The following is a 27,745-nucleotide window of genomic DNA, read 5'->3' on the forward strand; positions in this document are numbered from 1 at the left end:
AGCAAGATTTAACTATCATCCGAGATAGTTAAACGCTTCTCAGCATTTTGGCTAAGATCAAGTGTAGGAACTATCATCCGAAATAAATGCTATTTAGACAAAAAAATACTTTTGAACTGACAAGACTTGGGGTTAATTTCTCATTTCCAACTTGAAAAGATCAGTGGGGGGGAGGGGGGGGCGCGGCTGGAGAGATAGTACAGCCAGGAGGGTTGTTTTCTTGCACGAGGCTGACCCGGGTTCAATCCCTAGCATCCCATATGGTCCCCCAAGCACAGCCAGGAGTAATTCCTGAGTGCAGAGCCAGGAGTAACCCCTGAGCATCGCTGGGTGTGACCCAAAAAGCAAAAAACAGAAAAAATCAGTGACAGATGGTGAGATGGCTCCATGTGCTTTTCATACAGGAACGCATTGCCAGGTATGGCCCAACAACTAAAAGAAAACAAACAACAAAATCACTTACCCGGCTTCCTCCCCCCGCCCCTCCAAAAAAGAGATCAGTCCAGACTGGAACTTTCTAAAATAATAAGATTTCCTCCCTCAGTAAGTCAACAGAACTTGTGAAAACCTAATAACCAAATACTCTTTGTTGCCTTTGATAGGGTCTTACTATGAACAAATACTTATAAAACATCTAAAAATATGTTGAAAAACCTAGGCATTAAATAACACTAAGAAACGTACTGTCAAATAATTATGCATGCAGTTTTAAAAAGTCACGACTTTAGAAATAGTATGGTGATATTTGAGATGTGACATGATGCCAAGGATTTTCTTCAAAGTACAACTGAAACACGAACAGATAAACATGTTTTGTCTAAATAATTCATAGAGCAGATACAGAATTACAGTAGTAAATGATATCTGAAGCTACTATATTAAAAAACATTTAATAGTAAGAACGGGGGCCAGAATAACAGTACAGCCTGAGATTTCTAGGAATGAGCCCTAAGCGCAGAGCTGGAAGAAAAGTCCTGAGAACCACTGGGGGAGCACCCCAACAAACATAACAAAACAACAAAAAGAGAAAAAAAGTTATTAGAAAGATTTTTCGAAACTAAGATTATGTTTTAAAAATACTTTAAATGCTAACAAGCAATATAAAATAAATTATTGTGGGCCTGTCACGGGACAGGCTTGAGGGGTGGCTGGGAAAACGGAGGAAAAGTGGTGGGACTGGTATTGGAATACTGAGTACCTGTAACAAATCATGTCCAACTTTGAAAAAATTGAAAACTTTTAAAATTAAGCTTACCTACTAATTTTATGCATCTTAAACACAGAAAACATAAATTTAAGAGCTAAGCTAAGCAATACTCTATCAGAAGAGAGGTAGATTTGGAATGAGTAAAATAGTGCATTAACGCTATAAAGAATACTGTTTAAGTTCAAGATGAATTGTTCTGTAAGGACTATAAAGTTACCTTTATAAATGTTTCTTAATCTGTTCTCAATTACCAATTACTTTATTATCACTAGATCTATAAAAGTTTGCTCCCCTTTCTGTTAAAATATTATAATGAGGATAACTGATTTTCTCAAACTCAAAGTACTTTCAGAAAGCTTTAAATATTCTTTCTACATATTATCATTCCCCATTTTTAAGGTGTAAACAACATGATCATGAAAAATTAATTACTTCCAGCAATTTTCCTACAACTGGTCCACCTCTTAATAAATTAACTATACTTCTGAAGCATGATAAAATGATCATTATAATGATGTCTCAATTTATAATCTCAAGATTTTTGATCACCTTGTTCTTTGAAGTAGAATATGTGAATAACTAATAGTCTGCTAGTTTGTGATTATATATTTAGATGTCAGATTTGTAACTAATTACAAATCAAGTCTCCCTTTTTGAATAAATTATAGTAAGACAGTTACCTCTAGCACTACAAGAAACAAATATAAATGCTAGTATTAAAAAAATTACTGTGTAAGATCAATTAAAATGTGTAATACCGATTCCAAAGTAATTAAATCCAGGCAAAGTAATTAAATTCATTGCTTAAGATATAAAAAGCATAAAGGTTAAAATGTGAATGCCCCCTAAATATTCAGCAGAAAAGAACTTTCCTCCTTTTAAAATTTTTTAAATAAAGTAATACTTAATCATTTCATTTTAAACAGCTACTATCTGGGAAAGAATCATCAGGAAATGATGATCGCATCAATTCTAGACTTTGGTGGTACTGTTAAATCATCTGATTAAATATCACTGTATTTAAATCTATTAGCTCCTGCTGTTATATGGACTACTTAAAAAGCAAAGCACAGAGATCACAAAATCCACAAAGATCACAAAAATCTACCCTATATGTAGATTAAAAAAAAAAAAAACAACTACTTTAGTGTCCTTATTACCAATGGATACTTTTGAACTGAGAGAATTTAAAAATACTTCATCTAGTCAGCATAAAATACATGGATTAAGCAGAAATCTCAATTTCATACCAAATAAAAGCATTTACAACCTAAACAAGCATTTTGGAGTATTCCATAACCAAACAGAAAATACAAACAATTCAGAGATTTATAATAGTGTGCATTTGAAATTACATACTAGCTCATAGAAGTAATAAAAATTAAGCTAATTTGACTCTCTTAAAAAGTGAAACACTGCTGGGTAGAGAAAAAGCAAAACAGCCAGCCTCACCCACCACATTAGTTATGATTATCACCTATTTAGAGATTTGTAATAAAAATCACAGGTTTTGGCCCAGTGATTCTAGTTCTAGGACTGTAATCTAAGAAAATAATTCTGAGAATAAAGCTATGTACAGTATTCCTATCACAATATTTCTTGTATAAATGATGAGTATGGATAAAGTGTATTTTAAAGAGGCTTTCTCCTTCGAGCCCACATTCTTCCCGGGACATGTCTCTTCCTGTTTCTTTGCTTGCTTGTGCTTTCAAACTTGTGTTCTCTCTTGAACACATTCCATTCTTTCTCTCCCACTCACATCTTTCTAAGTTCTTGTACAATAAAAAATACTCTGCTTCCCTGAAGAATTTTCTTTTAATTGAAATTGAAAACATTAGTGAATTGGCAGTTACAATGAAATAAAATTACAAAGTATAGTTTTAATTTGTATGAGAAATTTACAGAGAAAAATATAAAATATAAAATATATTTTATTTTAAATATAAAAATATAAAATATATTTTTATATATAAAATATAAAATCTTTAGTGGTTATCTAGCAAGCTAAAAGTACTAGATAGTCAACTATGATTTTTATAATTTTGAACTCTAACTTTTCAAAACCCTTTGGGGATACTCAAAAAGTCCGAGATGCAAAAAATACTTAAAAAGTAAAACAGCTCTTTAGCAAAGGAAGGTGTATGCACTTGTTTCTGACAACAAAATATTCTCCTTTCTCTATTCAGATAGAGTTCAGAAACAAAAATATACTGTTTGCATTAAAAATTCCAATGCAGAGATAAAAGACAAATTTATTTTTCCTCTGCCCTCCTTTTGACATATTAAGAAGATACATTACTCGTATGCTTTCAATAAAAAGTATGTGGAACCCTGAAAAATGAAAGCACACAGTAAGATCAAACTAATACTGTCAAGGCTTTATAATCTTTCATGCAAAAGGCTTCAAAAGTAAAATTTACTGTGGCCATAAGATTACAAGGAAACAGTGATTAATTCCCTAAGAGATGAGTCCAGGTGACATCTAAGAAGAGCAGACCCAGAATCCATATGCACAAACAGATCTAAGTATATTCAGATGAGAAATATACACAAGTCCTTAGGGTCCAAAGAACTAATTACTACTGTCCTATGTTTATACTAATTGGAATTTCTTGGTATTTTACCCTTAAGCTGCTCCTCTAAACTGCATATGAAGTTTTTAACTTTTCCTGACTCTAAATATAAAATTTTTATGCCACATCCTACTTTACTTGGTTAAAGTTTAAATAATTCTGGTCAGGTGCACAGCATAATGTCTGAAACCTAGATGTTATTCAACAAGTGCAGATTATTTTTTCCCTTCTGTCAGAATACAATTTTCTATGAATGTAACGATCTACCATAATAATAAAAAAGTCACATATCATCATTTATTGCATCTCACTTCAACTTTACAAAATGACCAATTATGAAAGTAGTTATTATTTACATGAAAGCCAGTAGCAGGAGATAAAAGAACAGTGGGTGCTTGCCTTGTGCAAGACTGAGCCAGGATCAATCCATGGCAATCCCAGATGGTGACCTGAGCATCACTAGGAGTGATCCCGAGCAGAGCCAGGTCTAAGCCCTCAGCACTGACAGGTAGAGAGCAAAAACCCAGCCAAAACAAAAAGGAAAGTACATGCAAGCCTAATCTGAGAGAAAAAAAAAAAAGACTGAAATTAGAGCTGGTGATAAGAGATTCATTCTATCAGGAAAGAATGTTAAAATATTTAGTCATGATAATTAGCTGTGGTTTGAGCTTAATGTGTGAGAAAATTAGAATAGTTATATCAATTGTTTCTTTTGAGTATTAACCTATATACCATTTGTATTATTATATACTTTTATATACTTTAAAAGGGACAGCAAAACTGTTATAAATTCAAAATAAAATTCTATTTCCAAAATTTAATTCAGTACACTGCTTTTTTCTTATAAACTGTTAAAACTATCTTCTGACTCATCACTCTTGGTTTCATAGGCAGAGAACTCAAATTTATGGATAATCTTCCAAATCTCAGAAATCATGACATTCCAAAACACATCCAATAAAAAAAAAAATTGAAAATAAAAAGAATTGAAAATTCACTTCTGGTTACAATATACTAATTTTACTTACAAGAAACATTTTTTTCTAATATTTTCTTCCTCTTGAATCCACCAACTGTAATTTGCAAATTATTCCACTGTGTGAGCAAAATGCATTGTAGCATGAGGTGAAGTATAAACTGAGACAAATGCACATAAATTTTATAGAAAATTCTAAATTAAACTGCTTTTGCAAAGAGTGGCTATATGGGTTTGATGTCCAGAAATGTCCTCCTGAGCACTGCAAGGAGCAACCTCTAAGCAACAAGCCACAGTAGCCCCTGAGCAACGTCCAGGTGTAGTCCCTCCCAAAACAAAACCAAGAGGCTATACTTCACTGAAACACTCATGTCTGCTTCCATTACCTGTTTTATGTTACATTTCACTGTTTCTTATATGCAAACTAAACAAAAATTGTAACAGCTGAGATAATACGACTACAATAGTATTTAAGTTTATGGTATGGATGTACAAATGTCTGCACGCCACTTATAAAGTGCTCAGAACCCTCACCACTAATGTAATGTCACACCCTCAATCTTCACTCCCTTTATCCTTCCCCTTCAGCTCATTAATATGTTCCGCATTCCCAGGTCAAATTCTTGTCATTGTTTGATACCGTCTATTCTCCTTTTACACCATAGATCATCCAGGACCTGGTCTTCTTCCTCTGACTTCTATCACTTAATATGATACCATCCAGCTCCACCCACATTCGAGTGAATTACATCATTTCATCTTTTGTTGCATCTTATGCTGTACAAACAAACAAAAATAATCTGAGTAGTCCTAAGGGATACCCACAGGGCCCCTCTACCTAGAGTTGCACCTAGACAGCACAATATCAAGTTTAAAATAAAATACATTTTAAGAATTCAACAATTTTTCTTCATTAGAGCTTTTCTTCTATTATTTTTGGAAAAGTGGTATGGGAGAGCAGGTGAGGGTAGTGAAAAACCAAAACTGATATAATTTTATTAATACTACTAAAAACACACAAAAGTTTTCTTTCAATAGCATCCATATGCCTTCTCTGCTGGGGAAAAAAAACAAACCAAAAATCTAAATTTTAACTTCTAAAGTGGGTAATTAATTGTACTTACTGGAGTTTAGCGGCACTCTCCCACCTGGCAAGATGGGGGAAGAGCGTAAAGACAGTAAGAATCATACCTAGCAGGGATGTCTCCTTGGCAAAGGCCGCAGCAATGGCGGGATCCAGAGCAGGCTGTCCATCTCCAGAAGGAAGATCAGGTCGAGTGTAATCCCTGCTTTTGTCATTGTTGTATTTCACATTCAAATTCACAAGTTTGGAAAAATCAATCCTTAGAGTACAGCAAGCATTATAAATATTCTGACCATCAAGGGCCTGTAAAAGTAAATAGTATATTATCAGTCTAAAGGAATGAAAATTAGTAAAATGTATGACCCTGACAATAAAACTCAACAATTAAAGCATATACCCAAAAGCTACTAGGTAAAGGATCAAATTTGAAATATCTCTCTTTGCTACTCCAGCTGCACCATACATTAACTTCCATACATGTTACTTCTTTAAACAGAAATAGTGTAACTTCAGTCTGAAATAAAATCCAATAATCACATGTGTTAATATTTTTAATTAAAAATGAACTACAAATTAGAAAAACCATGGTCACATACAATCAGTCCTGCCATAGTACCACAGTAATTTATATAATTGAAGTTTTTCTAGATGATAAAACAATTTTATCAACTTAGAAGGTAAATCATATTGGATACCACAAAGCATAAGGTGCTTTAAGCTAAGTAAATATCATTATGGTGCATAAAAATTATGCCATGGAATGATACCAAAACTAATATCCTCCCAAGTGAAAGGTGTTGAGAATTCAATGGAATAACTTGAGTTAGCAAATCTGCTGTCATTTCAGGGAAGTTCTTGAATAAAACTGCAAGCTCTAAACTGAAAGTCTACATATTTAATTAGGTCATCATGAGTGGGTTACTGAACCTTTCTGAATCTCAGGATCTTTCTTACTCTGAAAAATATAATGGCTGCCATGCTTCCTCACTGGGTATAACGAGGATTAAAAAAGAGTCATACATCTGAAATATACTATAAACTAGAAAGGACTATGCTGCTCTTGTAATAGTTTATTTTCTGCTCCTAAAGTCTGAAACAAACTAGAGAACAGAGAAATACATTATTACTTTTTCACTGAAAGAATAAACACTATATAACAGTTCAGAATTACAGAACATGTTTAGTTTTTTGAATAAATATTACATAGTAGTATTACTGTAAAAATAAAACCCTCTGACACTAAACATAGTCAAAATGATATGAAAATAAATTTAGGAGTATTTTGATAGTCCAACCTTCCCCCCTTCCCCATAATTTAAAAGACAGTATTTTATTTAGGTAACAGTTTACAAGCAGCAGATGTTTATATATCTTTGGAGTATAATGTTACATGACAAGGTCTTCAAGAGCATCAATTCCCTTTCAACAGGAGCCCACTAGACCCTCTCCACCCTTGAAAGAGAATTTCTGAATTACTCAATAGGATTACTTTAATTGTCATGTGCTTGACTAGGGAAAGTCTGAAACAGATTTAGACTGTTAGTTTAAGAGACAAAGGGAGAGCAGTCATTACATCCAGTCCTGGAGTGTCACAGACACCCTCTAATATCAGCATATATCTAATCTCTGAATAACATCTGCATACCTCTAACATAAGATATCCTCTGAACTACAGCAGTGAGCCAGAAGATGCCTCTAAACACTGCCTACTGTGCCCCCACAAGCAAAATCAAAATCAAGCAAAGTGTCCTATTAGAGAAAAAACACTCTGTATCTGAAAAAGTATATGAAGTTTTCCATTTATTCAGATATTCCAATATTCTGGATGAGGAAAATATTTTTCCATAATGTTATTAAAATTAAACTCTACATGAATATATTTATCAAGGTGAAAATAAAATTAATTCTGGATCAGAGGGAGTATCCAAAGTAAGGTGCTTGCTTTGCACATGGTTATCCTGGGTTCAAACCTCAGCACTACCTATGATCCTCCAAGCACTGCCAGGAGCGATCTCTGAGGACAGAGTTAGCCCAGACTACCATGGGTCCCCCCACACCCTCCTACAAAACAAAACCAAAAAAATTCAATAGAGGCCAGTGAAATTGGTTAAGAGGTAAAGCCCTTGTGCTGCATGTGTCAACCCCTAGTTTGAATTCCAGGCAACACGACGGTATCCCCCACCCCCTAGCACTGCCAAAAGTCCCTCCTGAGCACTACTAGATTATGTCCCCCAAACCAAAACAATGAGAGTAAGAACAAGTTAATACAATTTCTTCTCTCTGTTTGTGGGCTACCCTCGGTAGTGTTCCAGGGCTCCTCCCGACTGTACTCCTGGAGGGGCTCGGGGACCAGGGTTTGAACAAGGGTCAGGCACAAACATGGTAATCACCTTACCCACTAGACCCGTATTTTAATGGAGTTGTGATGAAAGCTCACTTAAAGGCACTATACACGGCAGAATATATTTATATATACACTATCCTAATAGTAAAGTGAGAGAAGTTTAAAGCTTTGAAATACTGATGAGACACAGATAACAGAAAATACTCCTGCCTTGCAAGAGGCAGGAAACAAATATGATGTGGTATTTACTGGTCAAAGAAGAAAAGCGTGGATATACAGAACTAGATCTTTTGACAAAAATTGTGTAAGTTACCACCTGATGCTTTCTATTCACCCTCACCTCCTGAAAAATGGCAAGAAAAGTCATAAAAAGGAAGAGAGGACAGATTTGATGATAGAAAATTCCGATGTTTTCTCACTGTGAAAAATGAGAAAACATGATAACCGGAGAAATGTGAGATTTTTCTCACTTGTAGGGCGTACTTGTAGCTGGGTAGAGGTTTTATGGGATGAATTGTTAAGATGATGTGACATACTGTAGGTTTACTCAACAGTTTGGAAATAAGTAGGAAGATTACCAAAAATGTGCCTGCACATTTTAACAAGAAGCCTGGATTACAAAATCATACTACAAGAAGTCTGCAAGTTTCTTTTTCCTTTCCTAGCAAGTTAAATAAAATTGAGGTACCCAAATATATACTTAATAAAACAACTATGGACACTCTTAAAATTACAATCTTAGATCTTTCATAAACCAAAACTGACTATATGAATATCTAACACTTAATTTTAAGTTTATTATCAGTACACAGGAGAGTGGTTTAATGAAAATTTCAAATACAATTGAGGCATATTCTCTTATTATGAGATCAAATGTACTATAAATTACCTCAGGCAAGAGGCAAAGAAATCATAGCTGTTCTTAACTATCTTTTGTTGAACAAATCTAGTACCACGCTGATTTTTAATAACTACCTGGAACTATTTTATATTTTAAAGTTTAAAGACTAGGCCATGTTAATAATTTTTTTCTAGGGGTAGAGGGGTGAGTGACAGAAGGAAATTTTAATTAGCTTATGGCTGAAAAATTTAAAAAATACATATAGTATCAGACCATGAACCTTGGAAAACTAGTGAGCAACAACATAATGGAGAAAAGCAGACGGAAATATAATGTGCATTATAAGTAATTTACCACTTAATAAATCTTGACATTTCCCTTTGTAAATTAAGGAAAAAAATCACTGTTTATAACACAGATCAGTCAATAAAAATTAAATTACAGCACTTTGTAAACTATTCCAATTATACTCTTATCTAAGGCTACTTTTGTTCCCCAAATAAAATTCTGAAGATAAAAATGCCATGAAAAAGTAAAACTCATCTGGGTTCCACAGGCCTTCTTAATCTTAAAGTGAAAGAGTGGGAGAAAAAAAAAGTGATCTTTTTTGTAATACAAAGACAGCTGATCCAATGTTCTGATAGCAATGGTTTAATAATGGATGTCTAATGGTTTAATAATGGAATAACAACAGTGCTGTAGTAAGAGGAAGTAAAGAAAACTAAAACAGATTTAAATTAGATAAGCAAACAAAAGATTAAGGCATTTACAAGTAAAAGCATGTAGTTCTCAAAAGTAGTCATAATAAAGATTATTACTTTTTAAAAATATGTCTTCCACATGAAACAACAAAAAAGTATGTGAATAAAAAAATGACTAGAAACCTATCAAGAAAATCTGTTTTAAAGAACACTAGATCTAGTACCAAACTAAGATCCTATCAGAGCATTTAAACCAAATAAGTTGAGAAATTTCAAACTATAAATACAATGGCCTTTCAGTAACTATATTGCAAACCATAATGCCCAAAAATAGAGGAGGGAGAGACAAAGAAGAAAATAAAAGTGCCTGCAATATGCAATGGAGGCAGACTGAGGGGGTTGGGGGAAGAGCAGGTGGCAGGAGGGATATGGGGGATATTGGCGGTGGGAAATGTGCACTGGTGGAGGGATGGCTTTGGAACATTGTATAACTGAAACCCAATCATGAAAGCTTTGTAACTGTATCTCACGATGATTCAATAGAAAAATCAAAATAAAATCTTAGGTGTACATACAAAATACAATCCTGCTATATCCTTAAGAGCACATAATCTCTGCCCAACTAAAACAACGCCCCCCCAAAAAAATTTGGCCTATATTATGGTCTCTAAGTCACCTACAGTCTAATGATTTAATAATGGAATATTAATATGACAAAAAAAAGAATCAAGGTATGTTTAAATTAGAAATGCGGGGCTGGAGCAATAGCACAGAGGGTAGGGCATTTGCCTTGCATGCAGCAAGGCCCGGGTTCAATTCCCAGCATCCCACATGATCCCCCAAGCACCGCCAGGAGTTATTCCTGAGTGCAGAGCCAGGAGTTAACCCCTGCGCATGGTCGGGTGTGACCCACAAAGCAAAAAAATAATAATAACAAATAAATTAGATATGCAAAAGGAAGACAAATTTGAAGCTTTTTAAAATATTATCTTAATGACATTTATTTATTTTTGCCAACTAAAATGCTTTAGGGTAGTGCAAAGTTTTATCAGTTTTATCATTAGAGTGTGTGTTCTTTTCTCAATATGGGTACATCTGTTGTGGGAAAATAACACATCAAAAGAAAGCTCTAAACTTACTAGCTTTGCTTGCTGAGCATTTACTGGATCTCCATACTGAAGGAGAGCTTGAAATTGATTATTCTTTGTAAATGTGATTATCTTCAATACAGCACCAAACTTAGAAAATATCTGTTGAAAAATAAAGAGAATGTTAGTTTTTACTGCATTAATATCTCACCAATTTTTAAGTAAATATGCAAACAAATCTTACTTGGTGAAGAACATCAAGTGTTACAGGGTAGTACATGTTGTCGATTATTATTCTAAGTACTGGACTCTGGGCTGGGGTCACTGCACTCTCACTGACCGTGGTGCCACTAAGAGGAGTATTTGCTGTCTGGACAGCTGTCACAGCTTGAAGAACTGCTTGAGCACGCTGAAAATTGAGTGGTAAATTATTAATACACCAAGTATTTCCACTTAGATACTGCTACACATTATGGCATTAATTCACTTAGTTTATAGGACTCAAAATTAAACAAAATTTAACATTCAAATATTTCCAAGCACTTGCCATGCCTCAGGAATCGGCTATTAATAATTCAAGCATTCTATGACTATTTACTTCAAATCAATTTCAAAGGATTGAGCCTAATGTTAAAAAAATGTTATGAAAAGTAATTTTTACAGAACAAAACTTAAATCTAACATTATTCATTCCACTTAACAGGACATTATAAACCTTCTTAAAAAGATGACTACTAGGTTCTAAAACATAACTTCCACAAAGTTCTTTTGGGGTAAGGAGGGTTGCCCGCGATCAAATGCAGAGCCTCATATATGGCATATATTCTAACAGAGTCTTTTATTTCTAAAAAAATTATTAAAGAATATTCAATATACAAATCTTATTCTCCACAGATATAACTTCTAACACTACAGTTTTTTAACTTTAGAAATTCTACAGAAGACACAAGTTTCAGAATTTAAATATGAAACATATTTTACATGCATACTAATATATCTAATATACAAACAACAAAGTACACTACTACTTCATATACAACTAAGGTATTTCTAATTAAACCAAGACAGGTGCACTTATTCTAAAATATCAATACTTATATCTGATATCCTAGAATATGAAAAAATACATATGAAAATGAACCCATTATCTGTCAATTAAACTACACCTTAGTGCTCCAAAGACTACCATTATTTTGTCTTTCTTTCCCATATTACTGTGACAGATACAATGATAAGGAAAGAATGTTATTCAACTTTAACTAGGGTCAGAAAATCAAAACACAAAAATTATTAAATTGTTAATGACAAATGATACTATTATAGTTTTTAAAACCCAGAGATGAATAGGACTAAGATAAGTATTGAAAAGCATGAAAAACATTAGGATTCATAAACAAACAAAAAAACCAGAGGTCATTCAACAGCATATGCACTAAAATTGAAATTATACAGAGTAAATTAGCATGGGCTCTGTGAAAAGATGATTTGAAACTGGGCGAAGAGGACATGCAATTTTTTGAAGTGTTACATTTTGGGAAAGGTTTAGTTAATAATATGATGGTATTTAGTATGCACTGTATGTCAAAACAACACATCAAACCTTAAGCTTATAAAATATCGTTTGTCAAGTATAAGTACCAATAAAGCTAGGGGTGGGGATAAAATAGCAATTTTACTGGCAAAAAAAATATACAGCCAGGGGTCATAGAGTTTTGACTCATACAAGGGTTTCATATAAGGAATGAGAAAGATCACTTATCTGGTATAACTTCATTGCTTATAAACTAAAACTGAAACAGGACCTATAAATGTGCAAGCCGAAGTGAATCATCAAACCAAGCATAACTTTCTGAAAATTTTATCTGAAATAATAAGTCGAGGAAAATCACAACTTAGGAAAACACTAGTCTTCTTTTCTAAATTATAAAGTATCTTTTAAAAATAGGAGTTCCAAAACCTGTACCCTTTTCACCCTGTCTGCTTTCCCATTCCCACCCCTCACCAATGGTTATCTTTGATATTCTTCTTAGAAATACATGGACATAAGCAAACATGTACATATATGTATCTACCCCATACTTATTTTTCAATACTACCCAACATTTTCCAGCCTCCCTTTTTACTCTATTATTTTCTTTACTAATACTAGCAAATATTTCATACCATTTTTAAGAATTTTAAGAAACAGAGCTGGCTTGTTAAACCAGATTTTAATCTTACTGAAACATTACAAACATGCAAAGGGACTTTCGAATAAAGGTACACAGCTAAATAAAGTATGACAAACCAGACAGAGCTGCGTAATGCCCATTCAGATTTTAAACAGGACCACTGGCCACTTCAGTGGCCAGGCTTCTATTTCCACTCTGCTGTGTAACTTGAATCAGAGTATGTAATCTACAGTGGCCCAGCTACTTTCATTTGGTTAGAATTCCAGGTTAGCATCCAACTCCTTATTAATTTAGAGTCTAGCTTCGTAAAAGTGCGGGTCAATCATGCAACTGAATGTGGTATCTGTACACACTATCATTTCAGCCAATCATGAAAAAACGTTTAACCATTTGCTTTAAAATAATTTATGATTATTAGTAATTGTTTTAATCTGTTCTATTTTATAAACCGACATATTTGGGGTCACGGAAGTGTCCAAAGTGTCTCTGATTGCAAAATTAAGATTAACAAGCAGGAATAGGAGAGCAGAGAAGGACAGATAGATTCTAAGAGCCTACGACCAAGGGTGGAAGATTTGGGGGCACTTTGGTGATAAGAAGGTATAGCATCAAAATACTAGTTAACACTACTGTTCAGATTTTTCTGAACCACTATGAAGAAAAATCAAAACTGACTATTCTAAGAAAAAAACAGACAACAAGAAGGAAGATGTCAGACCAAGACATAATGACTAATTGAAGAAAGCAAGATCATTCAAAGCAGCATTTCTCAGTCAAGGAAAGATGCATTCCTTAGGAGATTCCAAGGAGGTCACAAGTGAAAACTGTATAAAGGTGCCCAAGGCATGAGGCCAAGGAGTCAACCAGTCTGACAAAGGACTTTTTCCAAATGGGCTGAGTAAAGAATTATTGGTACTGTGGTGTTAAGTGTGGCAGGAAAAAATACATACAAAAGGTGTGAACCTATACTGAGAAAAAATACAGAGTGAGTAAATAATATAGCTGTTTTAGAAATAAAGTCAATGTAAAATTACAAATCTATCTTTTTGTAAATATATCTAATTATAGACTCCTAATTCTTTTTTTTTAAAAAATGTGCTAATCATCCTCTGAATCACTCCTTTTTAGGCCAATATTAGCTTTAAAAACTGGTGAGATAATGATTTCAGATCTCAATTTGTATCTAGTATGAGTAACATTCTAAGTGCTCTATTATAGATACATGCTACTTCCTTGTGCCTAAGGCATTATTAGTTATAGACTCGTAATTCTTAACATGATTTTTATATTAGAATCTTTTAAATGATAAATTAGTTTACTAAAAGTATAATACATAAAATTTAATTAAAAAATTAATGAAAACAAATTGGACATTAAATTCTAAAAGGAGACAAAAGTATTTATTTTCCCTTAATCCCCCATAAATTCTGAGGAGTACAATTTATGGATAAAAAGTAATTAAATTATAAATTATGAAAACAGGTAAAGGTAGGCCTGATTTAAGATAAATTGATCATTTTACTATTTATAAGGAAAAAAACTATATGAAATTATTTTCCATTAAATTTGCAAGAAAAACCTTAGATTTTACTAAAAATATAACTAGCTTAAAGGTATATTTAAAAATCTAGTTTTCAGACCACTTTTAGGTCTCCAACTACAATGGTTCTATTTAGTTCTAAAGATTATCATTACTTTTTAATAGTGAAATCATGATTCACAATGGTATCACTATCAGTGTCTTATATTCTAAATCTTAAAAGTAAATATATTCATCTAACTCTTCATCTTAGATTTCCCCTCAAGTCATTAGTGCATCTTCAACAGAACTACTTCTATAAGAAATTAAGACACTCACCCCACAAGTCAACATTCTGACATACACTAAAAGCATTAAATAATTAAGAATTTCATTTATTACTATGAATATAAAAGTAACAGATTATACACACTTTCTGTAAATTTACAGCTAGTATTTGGGGACATGCTGCAGGAAATATGTGAAATAACACAAAAACGCCTTCAGTAATAAAAAATCTTTGTCAGTTTACCTGAGATCATTAATATGCTCTAAACCATTTACGTAACAACACATACTCACTTGGTTTAATGTGTTATCTGTTTTTAGTTCTTTGTGATTGGAGTACTGGATATATATCGGTTGGTTACGAAGATGAGGTGTCACAGCAGAATAGTAATTAACCATAGTAATAGCTGCTTCTTCTGTTGCAAGTTCCAAAAACGCCTAAAATTTAAATTGCAAAAATTTCAGTTCTATGAATTAACTTTAACTAGACTTCAATGTATGCATAGTCTATTCAATTAATTTGTAATGTCAATATCTAGAATATAATCTTTCTAGCTATACTTAGATGCTCTACTAAGTGAAATAAGAAATCCTTTTAGGAGATTTCTATACTTACCAGTGCATCTAGGCATAACTACACATTAAAGAAAACTAATGTATATAATTAAAGCTAACACTTTTATTAGCTTTTTGAATAAGTACATAATGCTCTCCACTGCAATTTTCCATGTTACACAAATGTACTTCTTCCAACAAAAGCCAAAGAAAATGAAATTTTAATATAATCTATTACCAGAACCTTACCACTGCCAACCTAGATAAAGAATATTAAAATCCCTTTTAAAGCAGTGAAAAGAAAGTAAGTAAAATCAAATGTTAGAGCTTGTTAATGATGGCATCTAAGAAATGCAAAGTAATAGTACCATCAGAAATTTAAAAACAAATTTTTTAATTTAATATGCCTAGATCCTAATGCTATTAGTACCTCTAATTCAATGAATAGAATTAATACACAATGCCTTCCAGTGCTATCAGGTAAATATTTCCATGGGATACGCGTAAAACATAAAATGCTATTACTAGTTAGCATCCCAACTGATTCTAATATTACAATAACATGCTTTATAACTTTTATTTCAAAATTATTCTGAAGTACATTAAGAGAAAACTATTATATGTTTACACTTTCTAACAGCCATTTGTCACACACAGATACCAGGTAAAATCAGCTTAAGCTTTTCCAAGAAATTAAAGAAACAGAAACTCTCCCAAACAGTTTCTATGAGGCACATATCTCTCTAATACCGAAAGAAAAGAGACACCACAAAAAACGAAAACTACAGGCCAATATCCCTAATGAACACAGATGCGAAGATCCTCAACAAAATATTAGCAAACAGAATCCAACAACTCATCAAAAAGATCATACACCACGACCAAGTGGGATTCATCCAGGGGATGCAAGAATGGTTTAACATTTGCAAATCAATCAACAAAATCCATCATATCAATAAAAGAAAAGATAAAAACCATATGATCACATCAGTAGACACAGAGAAAGCATTTGACAAGATCCAGCACCCATTTATGATGAAAACTCTCACCAAAATGGGTACTGAAGAAACTTTCCTCAATATAGTCAAAGCCATCTGCCACAAGTCTATGGCAAGCATTATCCTCAGTGGGGAGAAACTAAGAGCCTTCCCCTTAAGATCAGGGACAAGACAAGGATGCCCACTCTTACCACTTTTGTTCAATATAGTACTGGAAGTACGTGAATAGCAGTTAGCAAAGAAAAAAGATATTAGGGGCATCCAGATAGGAAAGGACGAAATCAAGCTCTCACTATTTACAGATGATATGATGCTATATTGAGAAAACCCTAAAGCCTCTACCAAGAAGCTCCTCGAAACAATAGACTTGTACAGTAAAGTTGCAGGCTTTACTTTTCAATACCCCAAAGTCCATGCTTTCCTATACACAAATAATGAAAGAAGAAAATAACATGAAGAAAGCAATCCCGCTCACAATCATGCCTCAGAAAATCAGCTTAACTAAGGAGATAAAGGACCTGTACAAAGAAAACTACAAAACGCTACTTCTCGAAATAAAAGAGGACACAAGGAAATGGAAAGATATCCCCTGCTCATGGATTGGGAGAATCAACATTGTCAAAATGGCAATACTCCCCAAAGCACTATACAGATTCAATGTGATCCCTATAAGGATACCGATGAAATTCTTCAAAGAAATGGATCAAACACTACTGAAATTCATATGGAACAACAAACCACCACGAGTAGCTAAAGCAATTCTGGGGAAAACAAAGATGGGAGATATCACCTTCCCCAACTTCAAACTCTACAACAAAGTGGTAATAATTAAAACAGCATGGTGATGGAACAATGGCAGAGCCGCAGACCAATGGAATAGGGTGGAATATCCTTACACACACCCTCAAATATATGATCATCTAATCTTTGATAAGGGAGCAAGAAATGTGAAGCAAGGAATAAAAGGGGCTGGCTAAAATGGACAGCTACATGCAAAAAAATGAGCTCAGATCTCTACCTAACACCACACACAAAAGTCATATCAAAATAAATTAAAGACGTCAACATAAGACCAGAAATCCACAAGGTACATTGAAGACAAGGTCGGCAAACCCTCCATGACATTAAAGCTAACAGTATCTTCAAAGATGACACACCACTGGCGAAGCAAGTGGAAACAGAGATAAACATGTGGGACTATCTTAAACTAAGAAGCTTCTGTACCTCAAAAGAAAAAGTGACCAGAATACAAAGACAGTCTACAGAATGGGAAGTGATATTCACCTAATACCCATCTGATAAAGGGTTGATATCAAGAATATACAAGGCACTGATTAATCTCCACTCCACAAGAAGAAAACATCCAATCCCATCAGAAAATGGGGTGATGAAATAAACAGGAACTTTCTCAAAGAAGAAATCCGAATGGTCAATAGAAACATGAAAAAATGCTCTTCATCACTAATCATCAGATCAAAACAACAGTGAAATATCGTCTCACACCACAGAGACTGGCACACATCCAAAAGAACAAAAGCAACCAGTGTTGGTGTGAATGTGGGGGGAAAGGGACCCCTCCTTCACTGCTGGTAGGAACGCGGACTGGTTCAGCCCTTTTGGAAAACAGTATGGACGCTTCTCAAACAATTAAAAATTGAAACCCCCATTTGACCCAGCAATACCACCTCTGGGAATATATCCTGGAGATGCAAAACATATAGTAGAAATGACATCTGTACTTGTATGTTCATTGCAGCACTGTTCGCAATAGCCAAAATCTGGAGAAAACCCAAGCACCCAAGAACAGATAACTGGTTAAAGAAACTTTGGTACATCTACACAATGGAATACTATGCACCTGTTAAGAGAAGATGAAATCATGAAATTTGCTTATAAGTGGATCAACATGTAGAGTATGATGTTAAGTTAAATGAGTAAGAAAGAGAGGGATAGACATAGCACTCATCTGTAGAATATAAAGTAACAGAATGGGAGACTAACAACCAAGAATAGTAGAGATAAGGACCAGAAGGTCTGCTCCTCGGCTTGGAAATCAGCCTCACATGCTGGGGGAATGGAGCTGAAATAGAGAAAGGACCACCAAGTAAAGGATGCTAGGAGGGCCCGCTCAGGATGGGACATGTGTACTGAAAGTAGACTATAGACCGAGAATGACGGCCACTTAATTCTTGTGTTGCAGACCACAACACCTGCAAAAGGATTGAGAAAGGGAATGTGCCTGCCACAAATGCGGGGGAGAGGGAGTGTTGGAGACGGGGAACATTGGTGGTAGAGAATGGGCACTGATGGAGGGATGGGTACTTGATCATGTATGACTGAAACATAAGCACGAAAGTTTGTAAGTCTGTAACTGTACCTCACAGTGATTTACTAAAAAAAAAAAAAAAATTTTAAATTAAAAAAGAAAAATAATAGAAAAAAAGAAAATCAGCATAAGTCTTCTAACACAATCTTTTAGTAAACTAACATACTATATCGTACCCTCTTATTAGACAATAGTTAATTCACACCTGATACATAATTCGAGGAGTAACATTTTTTAAGTCCTAAGATGCATACCTGATTTTTTCCTTTCAGCATTAGAATGTTGGTCACCTTACCAAAAGGCAAGCCTAGAGCAATAACTTCTGTTTCTGTCACTTCACCAGGTAATTTTCGAATATGAAGTACACGAGAAGGAGCACCATCCATTTTATCTTCACCTTTAAATTTTTTACTATCATTGCCATTGGCTGAAAGATATTTTTAAAAGTATTAATGTTCTTTATTTGCATAAAACCTATATATCAATCTTTTTAAAATTTAAAACACTGATGAAAGTAGTTGACTAATTCGGTATCTGGACTTTCAAGGAAATGGAGAAAACATTGCCATTTGCTATTAAAGTAAAAATTTTAATGTTGGGGCCGGAGCGATAGCACAGCGGGGAGGTCGTTTGCCTTGCACGCGGCCGACCCGGGTTCGATCCCCGGCATCCCATATGGTCCCCCAAGCACTGCCAGGCGCAATTCCTGAGTGCAAAGCCAGGAGTAACCCCTGAGCATCGCTGGGTGTGACCCAAAAAGCAAAAAAAAAAAAAAAAAAATTTAATGTTACTTAAAATTTCAGTAAACATGTTGAATAGTTTGTTACTGTTAACAAAAACAATCTCAACTAGTTTCTTTTAAAAATGCCTAAAACCAAAAATATAATTTATCTTCTTTTAATCATCCTACTACCAACTACAAAAATATGAAAGGAGAAAGACAATGAGTTAAACTTAGGCAGATGTTAATTTAAAAAAATTATAAATTGTTCATTTATTTTGATGCTTTTCCCCACCCCCCATCTTTGCTGTTATCTCAAGGTATTCTTCATTTCACCTTGGAGTTCACTTGACTCTGTTCTCAGATGGTGTTACTCTGATGCTAAGGCCTTCTAGTGAGTTTCTTCATTTCACCAACCACATCTTTAAGTCCTAACATTTTTGTCTACAGTTTTCTGATTCCTTTCTCATGAAATCTTGTGCTTTATAAACAAGATATGTGTCTGTGCCACTGTACCTTTAAGTCCTTACAAATATCCTTGGGGGTGCAGTTCTGCCAGCAGGTCAGCCTATACCTAGGACAAGTACATCAGCAGCCTGATGGTAGCTTCAGGCTTCCTGATATCCCAAAATTGTCCCCAACAACTTGAGATCAAGTTTCCCAAGAAATTAAACTGCTAAAAGTTAGGTCTGTGGGAGCCACACACACAAAACACCTCCAGCTCAGCTATCCATCCAAGCTCATTTACTGTCCTTGCCTCAGAGACCCGTAAGTAAACCGTGATGGGGACCAAAAGCATAGTTGATCTCAGACCTGCACAAGGCTGAACAGACCAGGGTAAATGTGAGGGGGAGGGTCAGTCTGGTGTCTGCTTGCTCCCACAATCCAATAGCACTGCCATTCCCTAGCCAGATTCCATCAACTCAGGATGGACCATACTGAGATATAATCTGCTCAAATTTCAGGTATATGGGTTTTGTGGCTGAAATCTCCAGGCTTTCTCAGGGTCAGAATGGGAGACCTCCCTCAACTTCCTGGTACACTGAGAAGCCTCCACAGTCACAGCAGCCACACCCCAAAGCGGCGGCCACCCAATTATAAAAGCTACTCCAGCCTTACCTTCCCAATAAAAATACTGAATTTCCTGAACAAACACAATGACCTCTGAGTACCTGGAGGAAAAATGCCTGAAACTGAATTAGTGTGTAGAAGTGACACTGTGTGCTCTTAACTTTGTAAATCAAAAGGTAATCCTTCTATTTCTTAAAAATGTATAGTGAAAATGCCTAAACTTTCCTTTAAAGCTTCATGAACTTCAACTGTGAAAACTAAAGAAAGCCTGAGTAATACTATCTACACCTAAAGCAATTAATGTGGAAATAATTTTTTCTACAGACTCAACTTTGATAAGATACAAAGCTAAAAACATAAACAGATATATGGACACATATAATGTAGCGATAGATATCAGCTGAGTAAATTATGTCTATGAAATCTATTTAACCTAGTTAATGGCATTAACAGCTTGAATACTGTCTTATTTTCACTATAATAGCCTATAGACATTTTCAAGTTTCACTCAGTTCTGTAATTTGTTTTCTTCCTTTCCTGATCAATCTTTCTAAGTTTTAAAACTTCCACATTTAAAAAATTATATAGGTAGAGGGGGCTGGAGTGATAGCACCCTGGTTAAGGTTTGCCTTACACATGGCTGACCTGAGCTCACTCAATCCCTGGAGTCTCATATGGTCCCACCTAAAGGCTGAGGAAGGAGTAACCCCTGATCATCACCAAAAAAGTTAAAATATATATATATGCGCATACACACACAGACACACACACATTTTGTCAGTAAATGCCTTTTATTTTTATTTACTTATCTTTGGCTTAGGGTCATCTGGAGATTCTCAGGGGTTACTCCTGACTCCACACTCAGGAATTACTCCTGATGGTGCTCAGGAGACCATATGGGATGCTAGGGAATTGAATCTGGATCAGCCACATACAAAGTAAGCACTTTACCACTATACTATCAACCCCAGTGCCCTGTATTTTCCTTAATTCATACATTATTCAGAACTGTATGATTCAATATTTGTGGTAATTCCTAGATCTCTTTTTTATTTGTGAACAATTATTTCATAGTTTTTCAAATGCAGGTAACAATTATTTTATGCTCTAACGTAGTCTACCAAACTAAAAACTCCATGTATACTCGAAAAGTTATTCAAGCTTTATAAATTAGTTGATAGTACAAATCCTTTTTTACTTTTGAAAAGATTTAATTTTCCTAACAATTACTATGAATAATGTTATCATTTTCACTGTAGACTTCTTGAATTTTTAAGTTGGAGGTCATGGGCCCTGATGGTGCTCACAGATCACTCCTGGAGGGCTCAGGGAACGTATGGAATGCCAGGAATCAAACCTGAATCAGCGGCATGCAAGGCAAGAATCCTACCTACTATTTTATCTCTCCAGCCCACTTCAGTCATTTTTATAATGCACTTTTGAGTTCTGTTATTACTAGTATAAAATTAGAAAATGTGTTTTCTGACAGACCAACCCTTTTAACACTATAAAATACTTTCCTTCTGGTAAATTTGTCTTTAATTTACCAGGAAGAAAACTTACTGCCTGATACTAATAAAATCACATTAACTTTCTTGTAGTTATTACTGTTTGAGTACCTTTTTACCTTCCTGCTGTTTTTTGTGTGCCAACTTTAGTGGACAGTATAATCAGAATTTGTCTTGTTAGTCCAGTTAAAAATCCCTGCCTTTTAATCAGAATACTTATACTAGTAATAATCAAAAAGAGAGTGGTGCAAGCAATACAATTTTAAATATTCCAGTAGTTACATCAAGAAATAAAACAAAATCAATTTCAAACTATTTTAACTCAATATATATCAAATAATACAGTATTAGTATCTAATAAACATTTGTAAAAAATAAAATGTTATATTTTTTTAAAAAGCATATATGATATACATCTCAGTTAGTACTCACATTCTAACTGTTCAATGGCCTCATATGACTAATGTATGTTACTGTATCTGATTTTGTTTAGCCAGTCTACAGATTTATGGCTTTGTGTTTGAACATCAAGTTACTTTCTAGTCACTGTCACTGTCATCCCATTGCTCATCGATTTGTTCGAGCGGGCACCAGTAACATCTCTCATTGAGAGACTTATTGTTACTGGTTTTGGCATATGCAATACACCACCGGGTAGCTTGCCAGGCTCTGCCATGTGGGCGCGATACTCTCGGTAGCTTGCTGGAATCGGTTTTATTATTCTTGAACTGTTAACAATATTTATTCTATTTTAGTTCCTCTACTGTCTTTTCTAAAGACTTTTTGTGGTAAAATTCACACAAAATAAGCTGAGTACATGAAGTATGCAGTCTGGCATTATTAGGTGCAAGTCATGCATTATTTAATAGTTTCACTCAACATAGCAGTCCAAATAGGGTGATATTTAAACTTCATTCTGTAGGTTTACAGTAACTTAAAACAAGGAAAAAATTTTTTTCACTATCTCTTTGAGACATTATTTCAAGGTGCAAACTTACATGAGAATTTTGTCACTTCATGTAAAACAAGAATCCTGCAACTTTTAATTCCATTTATCTTCATTTACAACCATTGTCATAATTTAGTTGTCAAAATCTTACAGCACAACGCATACATGTTATGTATAAACAGAAATGTCAGGAACTTATGCCTTTTAAATTTATGAACTTGTAAGTTTTTATTAATATCATTCCATTCGACCTAAAAAGATGATAATCTAAAATTTCCTTTAAAATACAAGGTGTTATGGGGCGAGACTGACAGTACAGCAGGCAGGATACTTGCCTTATGGGCAGTCAACCTGGGTTCAACCCCTGGCACCCTATATAGTCCTCAAGCACTACCAGGAGGAATAATTTCTGAGCAAAAAATAAAAAAGTGGAAGGTGTTGGTCTATAGAATGTCTTTTTCCTGTTTGATTATAAAACTAGCTATTTCTTTTAATAACTTTACTATTATGTGCCTAACTTTCAAGAGTTTGATTGCTATGTGTTTTATTCCAACTTGTTATCTTCACATTTTAGGGGGGTTCTTTTCTCTTGGCTGCTGCTGCATCTTATGAAAGCTGAACACATCTGACACCATTCTGTAGTCCATGGACCTAAAATTATCAAATAGATTGCTTGATTGTATCAAAGGTATATTTTTTGGTCCTCAAATGTCCTCTCTGATAAATTTTATTCACCCGTATTAAAGTTCACTAATATTTCTTCTATTATTTCCAATCTGTAGACAATCCTGAAAAGTGAATTATACTTTCCAAATAATGTATTTTTTCACTGTAGCATTCCTGTAATTCTTCATAATTCTACCTTAAAAATTCTTCCATGAATATATACATTACTTGAATCCTAGGAGCCTGACAGAGATATTTTGCTGTAATCACAGAAATAGTATAGGGATTAAGGTTCTAGCCTTGCAGGCTGCCAAGCCTGGTTCAACCTCCACAAGAAGTATCATGAGCACACAGTGTGACACAATCCCTTACCCCACAAGTTACTTTTGTCCTCTGCTAATTCTGACATCCTGGTCACTGTTTTTTAAAAAAATTGTATCAGTCATTCTGAAATTACAAAGTCATTCATGACTAGGGCAAACACTGTTTCCACACCAATCCCTTCACCAGTGCCCACTGCCCTCCACCAATTCCCTCCCATCCACCAGTCTGCCTCGGCCAGGAAGCTTTCTAAAATAATGAAGTTTCTGTTCTGTGGTTTACTGTACTGTTGCAAACAGGGTTTCGTACACGACACTTTACCACCTTCCAGCAATACCTCCTCTTCCCCCCAATCCACCATAGCTGTTACCCACGCCCTGTCCTATGTCCCCACCTCCTCAGGTGGTACCAGTTCTCATGATATTTCTATTGTCTATGGGCATTTTAAAGACTATTCCTACAAAATTATTTTTCTGTAGTTTATGAAATATTCTTACCCTTCTTCATATGATCTTTAACTATAGGGATTACTTTGAAGAATAACAGACTAAGGTCAAGACTTTCTCATCCTGCTTTTATAGGGAGGTAATTAATGGCAAATTCTTCACGTTTGTCAGGCTGCACCTTTTTGCATCTTCCTTTTTCATGATCCTCCTCTACAAAGCCCAGATCTCTAAGCAGCTTTGAATTTCAATCTTAAGCCTCTGACAGCTCAGTGGAATCTCCATGCCCTACTTGTGCTCCATCCTATTGTGCTACAACAGTATAATACTCAAGGCAGAAAGTCTATGGGATCATGGAACTTACCTACTGTGCCCCTCCCCCACCATGATCTTCTATAGACTGCTCATTAAACACAGGCAACAGTGCCTCATCTATTTTATTCATTTTTATAATTTGCATGGGGAGCAGATGAGGACAGAAGGCTGCTGCTGTTATCAGTAGCTCTGTCACACTCTTACACAGTAATCTGAAAAATATTTATGCTATTATAATTATAAACTGTCATAATTTTCACTTGTCAGAGATGTCTATGTACATGCTAAAGTATATATACTGCATACACACATGCAAAAGCCAACTTAAAAAAATCAAAGTAGTTTCAATGTGAAAATTACTTTAATACAATCATATATAAAAATCAGATACAATTTTATCCAAACATACAATTTAAGAAAAAACATATTAAGATTAAATAAATTATCTAAACTTTCAAGTAGATATCAAAGCAACTCAAAAGTATTAAAATACTAATATAGTAGTACAAAAAGCTTGAAAGCATACTAAAAACACCAAGTTGAACCTTTGAGGTTTCATAGTTTAGGCTTTAGAATATAAAAAATATTCATAACACACAAAAACTAACAACAAAAGTATAAAAAAAGGGCAAGAATGAATTTATACCAAATAGAAAGAGGGTTTTTTTTTTTTTATTAGAAAAAGAGAAAAGCAGACTTCTGCTAAGTGCCCACTATAGATGTCACTAAATTTACCTTTTTAAAATTTGGCACACAATCTAGCAAAATTTTCTCTAAAATATTTCAATAGGTATTTAAACTACATAAATGTCTATAAATTCCTTTCTACCCCATTCCATCAACGATAGCCTTCCGCTCTGCTCACCTCCTAAATGTGTTCTGTCTCTGAAATGTCTTTTGCAATGTGGATTTCCACTTCAGAACAGTGTGTCTAGTATAGCCCAACTAAAATTCCCTGGGGACTGGGAGGGGGCGAGATCCCAGGAAAAAGGGGTGGGAGAGGGAGAAAAGGGGAGAAAGAGAAAAAGAGGGAAAAGGAGGGACACTGGGTAAAATGAACTAAATTTTTACGTTCCATCCCTAATATTGTTAGCAAAGAGACTTCCTCGCGAGAGTAACACTTACCTGTGACCACCATGCTACTCATGTTAGAGTTTGGACTACTGAGAACACTGCCTGACAGTAGTTCGTCAGATCCTCTCTGTAAGAAAAGAAACAAATTTGCATCAAGATATTTGAAAAATTTCAATTATCTTTAAATTTTTAATTATCAATCTCAAAGTGAATTTAAAATATTCATGAAAATATAGGAAAAATTTTAAAAAGTTTAATCCCTAAAATGAAACATTGACTCTCCTACTGATTTTTCCCCTTTTCTACAAAGACAAAATGTGTCCTAACTTTCACTAAAATCTAAGAAATAGTAACAGAAAAAATTACTATTTCTGTTACTATTTGAATTAGGTTCAAATCCAAACCTTTGAAGCACTGACTTTTTGTAGACAAACGAAAATGAAAGTAGTTCAACTTCTCCATACATATTCTGTTAATACTCTATTCTATGCCTGTTTTTCCAGGAAACTCAAGGTCATTAAGAAATTACAGATGAACAAACCTATCATTAAATGCTCAGGTATGCATATTCAGTGGTTTAAGTATTAAAACACAAAATATTCAAGATGAGATCTTTTCCTCCTGTCAAAAGAGACTGAATAATGTCCTTAGCTGTTTTCTTTAAACTTTATATATTCATATTGGGACAACTGTCATGTTGTTCAAACCAGCTATGCAGTTTAAATTATTTTTAAATGCATATATTTATTTACAAACAGATCATGTGAACACACTAATATTTAAAATAGCTAAACCAGCAGTTTAGCCTACATTAAGTGTGTATATTTACATATAAAGGTATTAATATTTAGAACAGCTAAATCATTACCAGCTAATTTAAACCAAATTAATACAAAGAAGTTGAATATAAAAGACATGAGAATGAAGTATAAAACAGAAGTAGCACTGCACTGTATCACTGTCATCCTGTTCATCAATTTGCTCAAGTGGGCACCAGTAACGTCTCCATTGTAACTTATTGTTACTGTTTTTGGCATATCGAATATACCCCGGGGAGCTTGTCAGGCTCTGCCGTAAGGGCGCAATACTCTCAGTAGCTTGCCGGGCTGTCCAAGAGGGACAGAGGAATCGATCCCGGTAAACCGAGTGCAAGACAAACTCCCTACCAGCTGTGCTATAATAACTCAAAAGATCCAAAACATTAAAATTAACCATAAGATTAATTTTAATGTGTTTAAACTACAGTAAGTTTTGAAAACACAAACCAATTCAAATATTCATAGGCCATCTTTTCTAAGTGTTTTAAAAACTTTTTATTCATTAGCATCAAATATTTGGAGAAAAACGAACATAAAAAAATTTAGACAGAGTATCAAGCCACACTGACACTTCACTTGGGCCACACTCAGCTGTGCTCAGAATATGGCAGGCTCTTCATTCCTGGTGGGGGTGGGGACAGTTTGCAGTGCCAAGAACTAAAGCGGAGTCGGTCATGTATAAGGCAAGCACCTTAACTACTGGACTGTCTCTAGTTCCCAGTGTCTAATTTTTGTAAGATCGTGAAAAAGATTCAGCATGATGACAAGAATTAGATACTATAGTCTCTCAAATGACATATCTAGACTAACTTTAGATTTATAAATTGAACAGCATTCCAATATTGACAGATTCACCTAAATCTGAATTTTAAAAATTACAAGCATTTTTAAATGATCAATTTACCAAGCCTTCTGACACATAATGTCTAAGAATCACTCTCATGGGTTAATTGTCAACAAAAATATTTCCCAGTTCTCAATAAGCTTAAGTAACAAAGATTTCCCAAATACTGTATGCCTCAGTTTCTCCCATCATTAACATCTCCCACATAAGTGGTATATTTACTATCAATGAAAAATATGAGACACCCACTGATCACCCAAAGTAAACAAGTGCTCACACTTAATACTGAATATTCAATAAATCTGGAAAAATGTTGTAAGACATCACTATAACATCTTGAAGCA

The 27,745-nt window shown here is 34.5% G+C and overlaps 1 protein-coding gene and 1 non-coding gene across 8 annotated transcripts in view; one reads left to right on the forward strand and one right to left on the reverse strand.

Moving 5' to 3' along the window:
• Nucleotides 1-27,745, reverse strand: part of PTBP2 (polypyrimidine tract binding protein 2) — a 73,416-nt gene that overhangs the window by 13,036 nt on the left and 32,635 nt on the right. For all 7 annotated transcript variants that reach the window (XM_055145551.1, XM_055145549.1, XM_055145548.1 and 4 more), the window contains 6 exons: nucleotides 25,791-25,866; nucleotides 18,926-19,098; nucleotides 15,087-15,230; nucleotides 11,059-11,223; nucleotides 10,866-10,976; nucleotides 5,948-6,143 (listed from right to left, as the gene is read on the reverse strand). In XM_055145551.1, the coding sequence (XP_055001526.1) occupies nucleotides 5,948-6,143; nucleotides 10,866-10,976; nucleotides 11,059-11,223; nucleotides 15,087-15,230; nucleotides 18,926-19,098; nucleotides 25,791-25,866 (865 nt within the window). The remainder of the gene's footprint in view (nucleotides 1-5,947; nucleotides 6,144-10,865; nucleotides 10,977-11,058; nucleotides 11,224-15,086; nucleotides 15,231-18,925; nucleotides 19,099-25,790; nucleotides 25,867-27,745) is intronic.
• Nucleotides 12,225-12,332, forward strand: LOC129406873 (U6 spliceosomal RNA). Its single transcript, XR_008631301.1, has one exon. It is a non-coding gene; the product is annotated as a U6 spliceosomal RNA (small nuclear RNA).

The sequence above is a fragment of the Sorex araneus genome, chromosome 8, assembly GCF_027595985.1.
Source record: "Sorex araneus isolate mSorAra2 chromosome 8, mSorAra2.pri, whole genome shotgun sequence".
In the NCBI taxonomy this organism is placed as follows: Eukaryota; Metazoa; Chordata; class Mammalia; order Eulipotyphla; family Soricidae; genus Sorex; species Sorex araneus.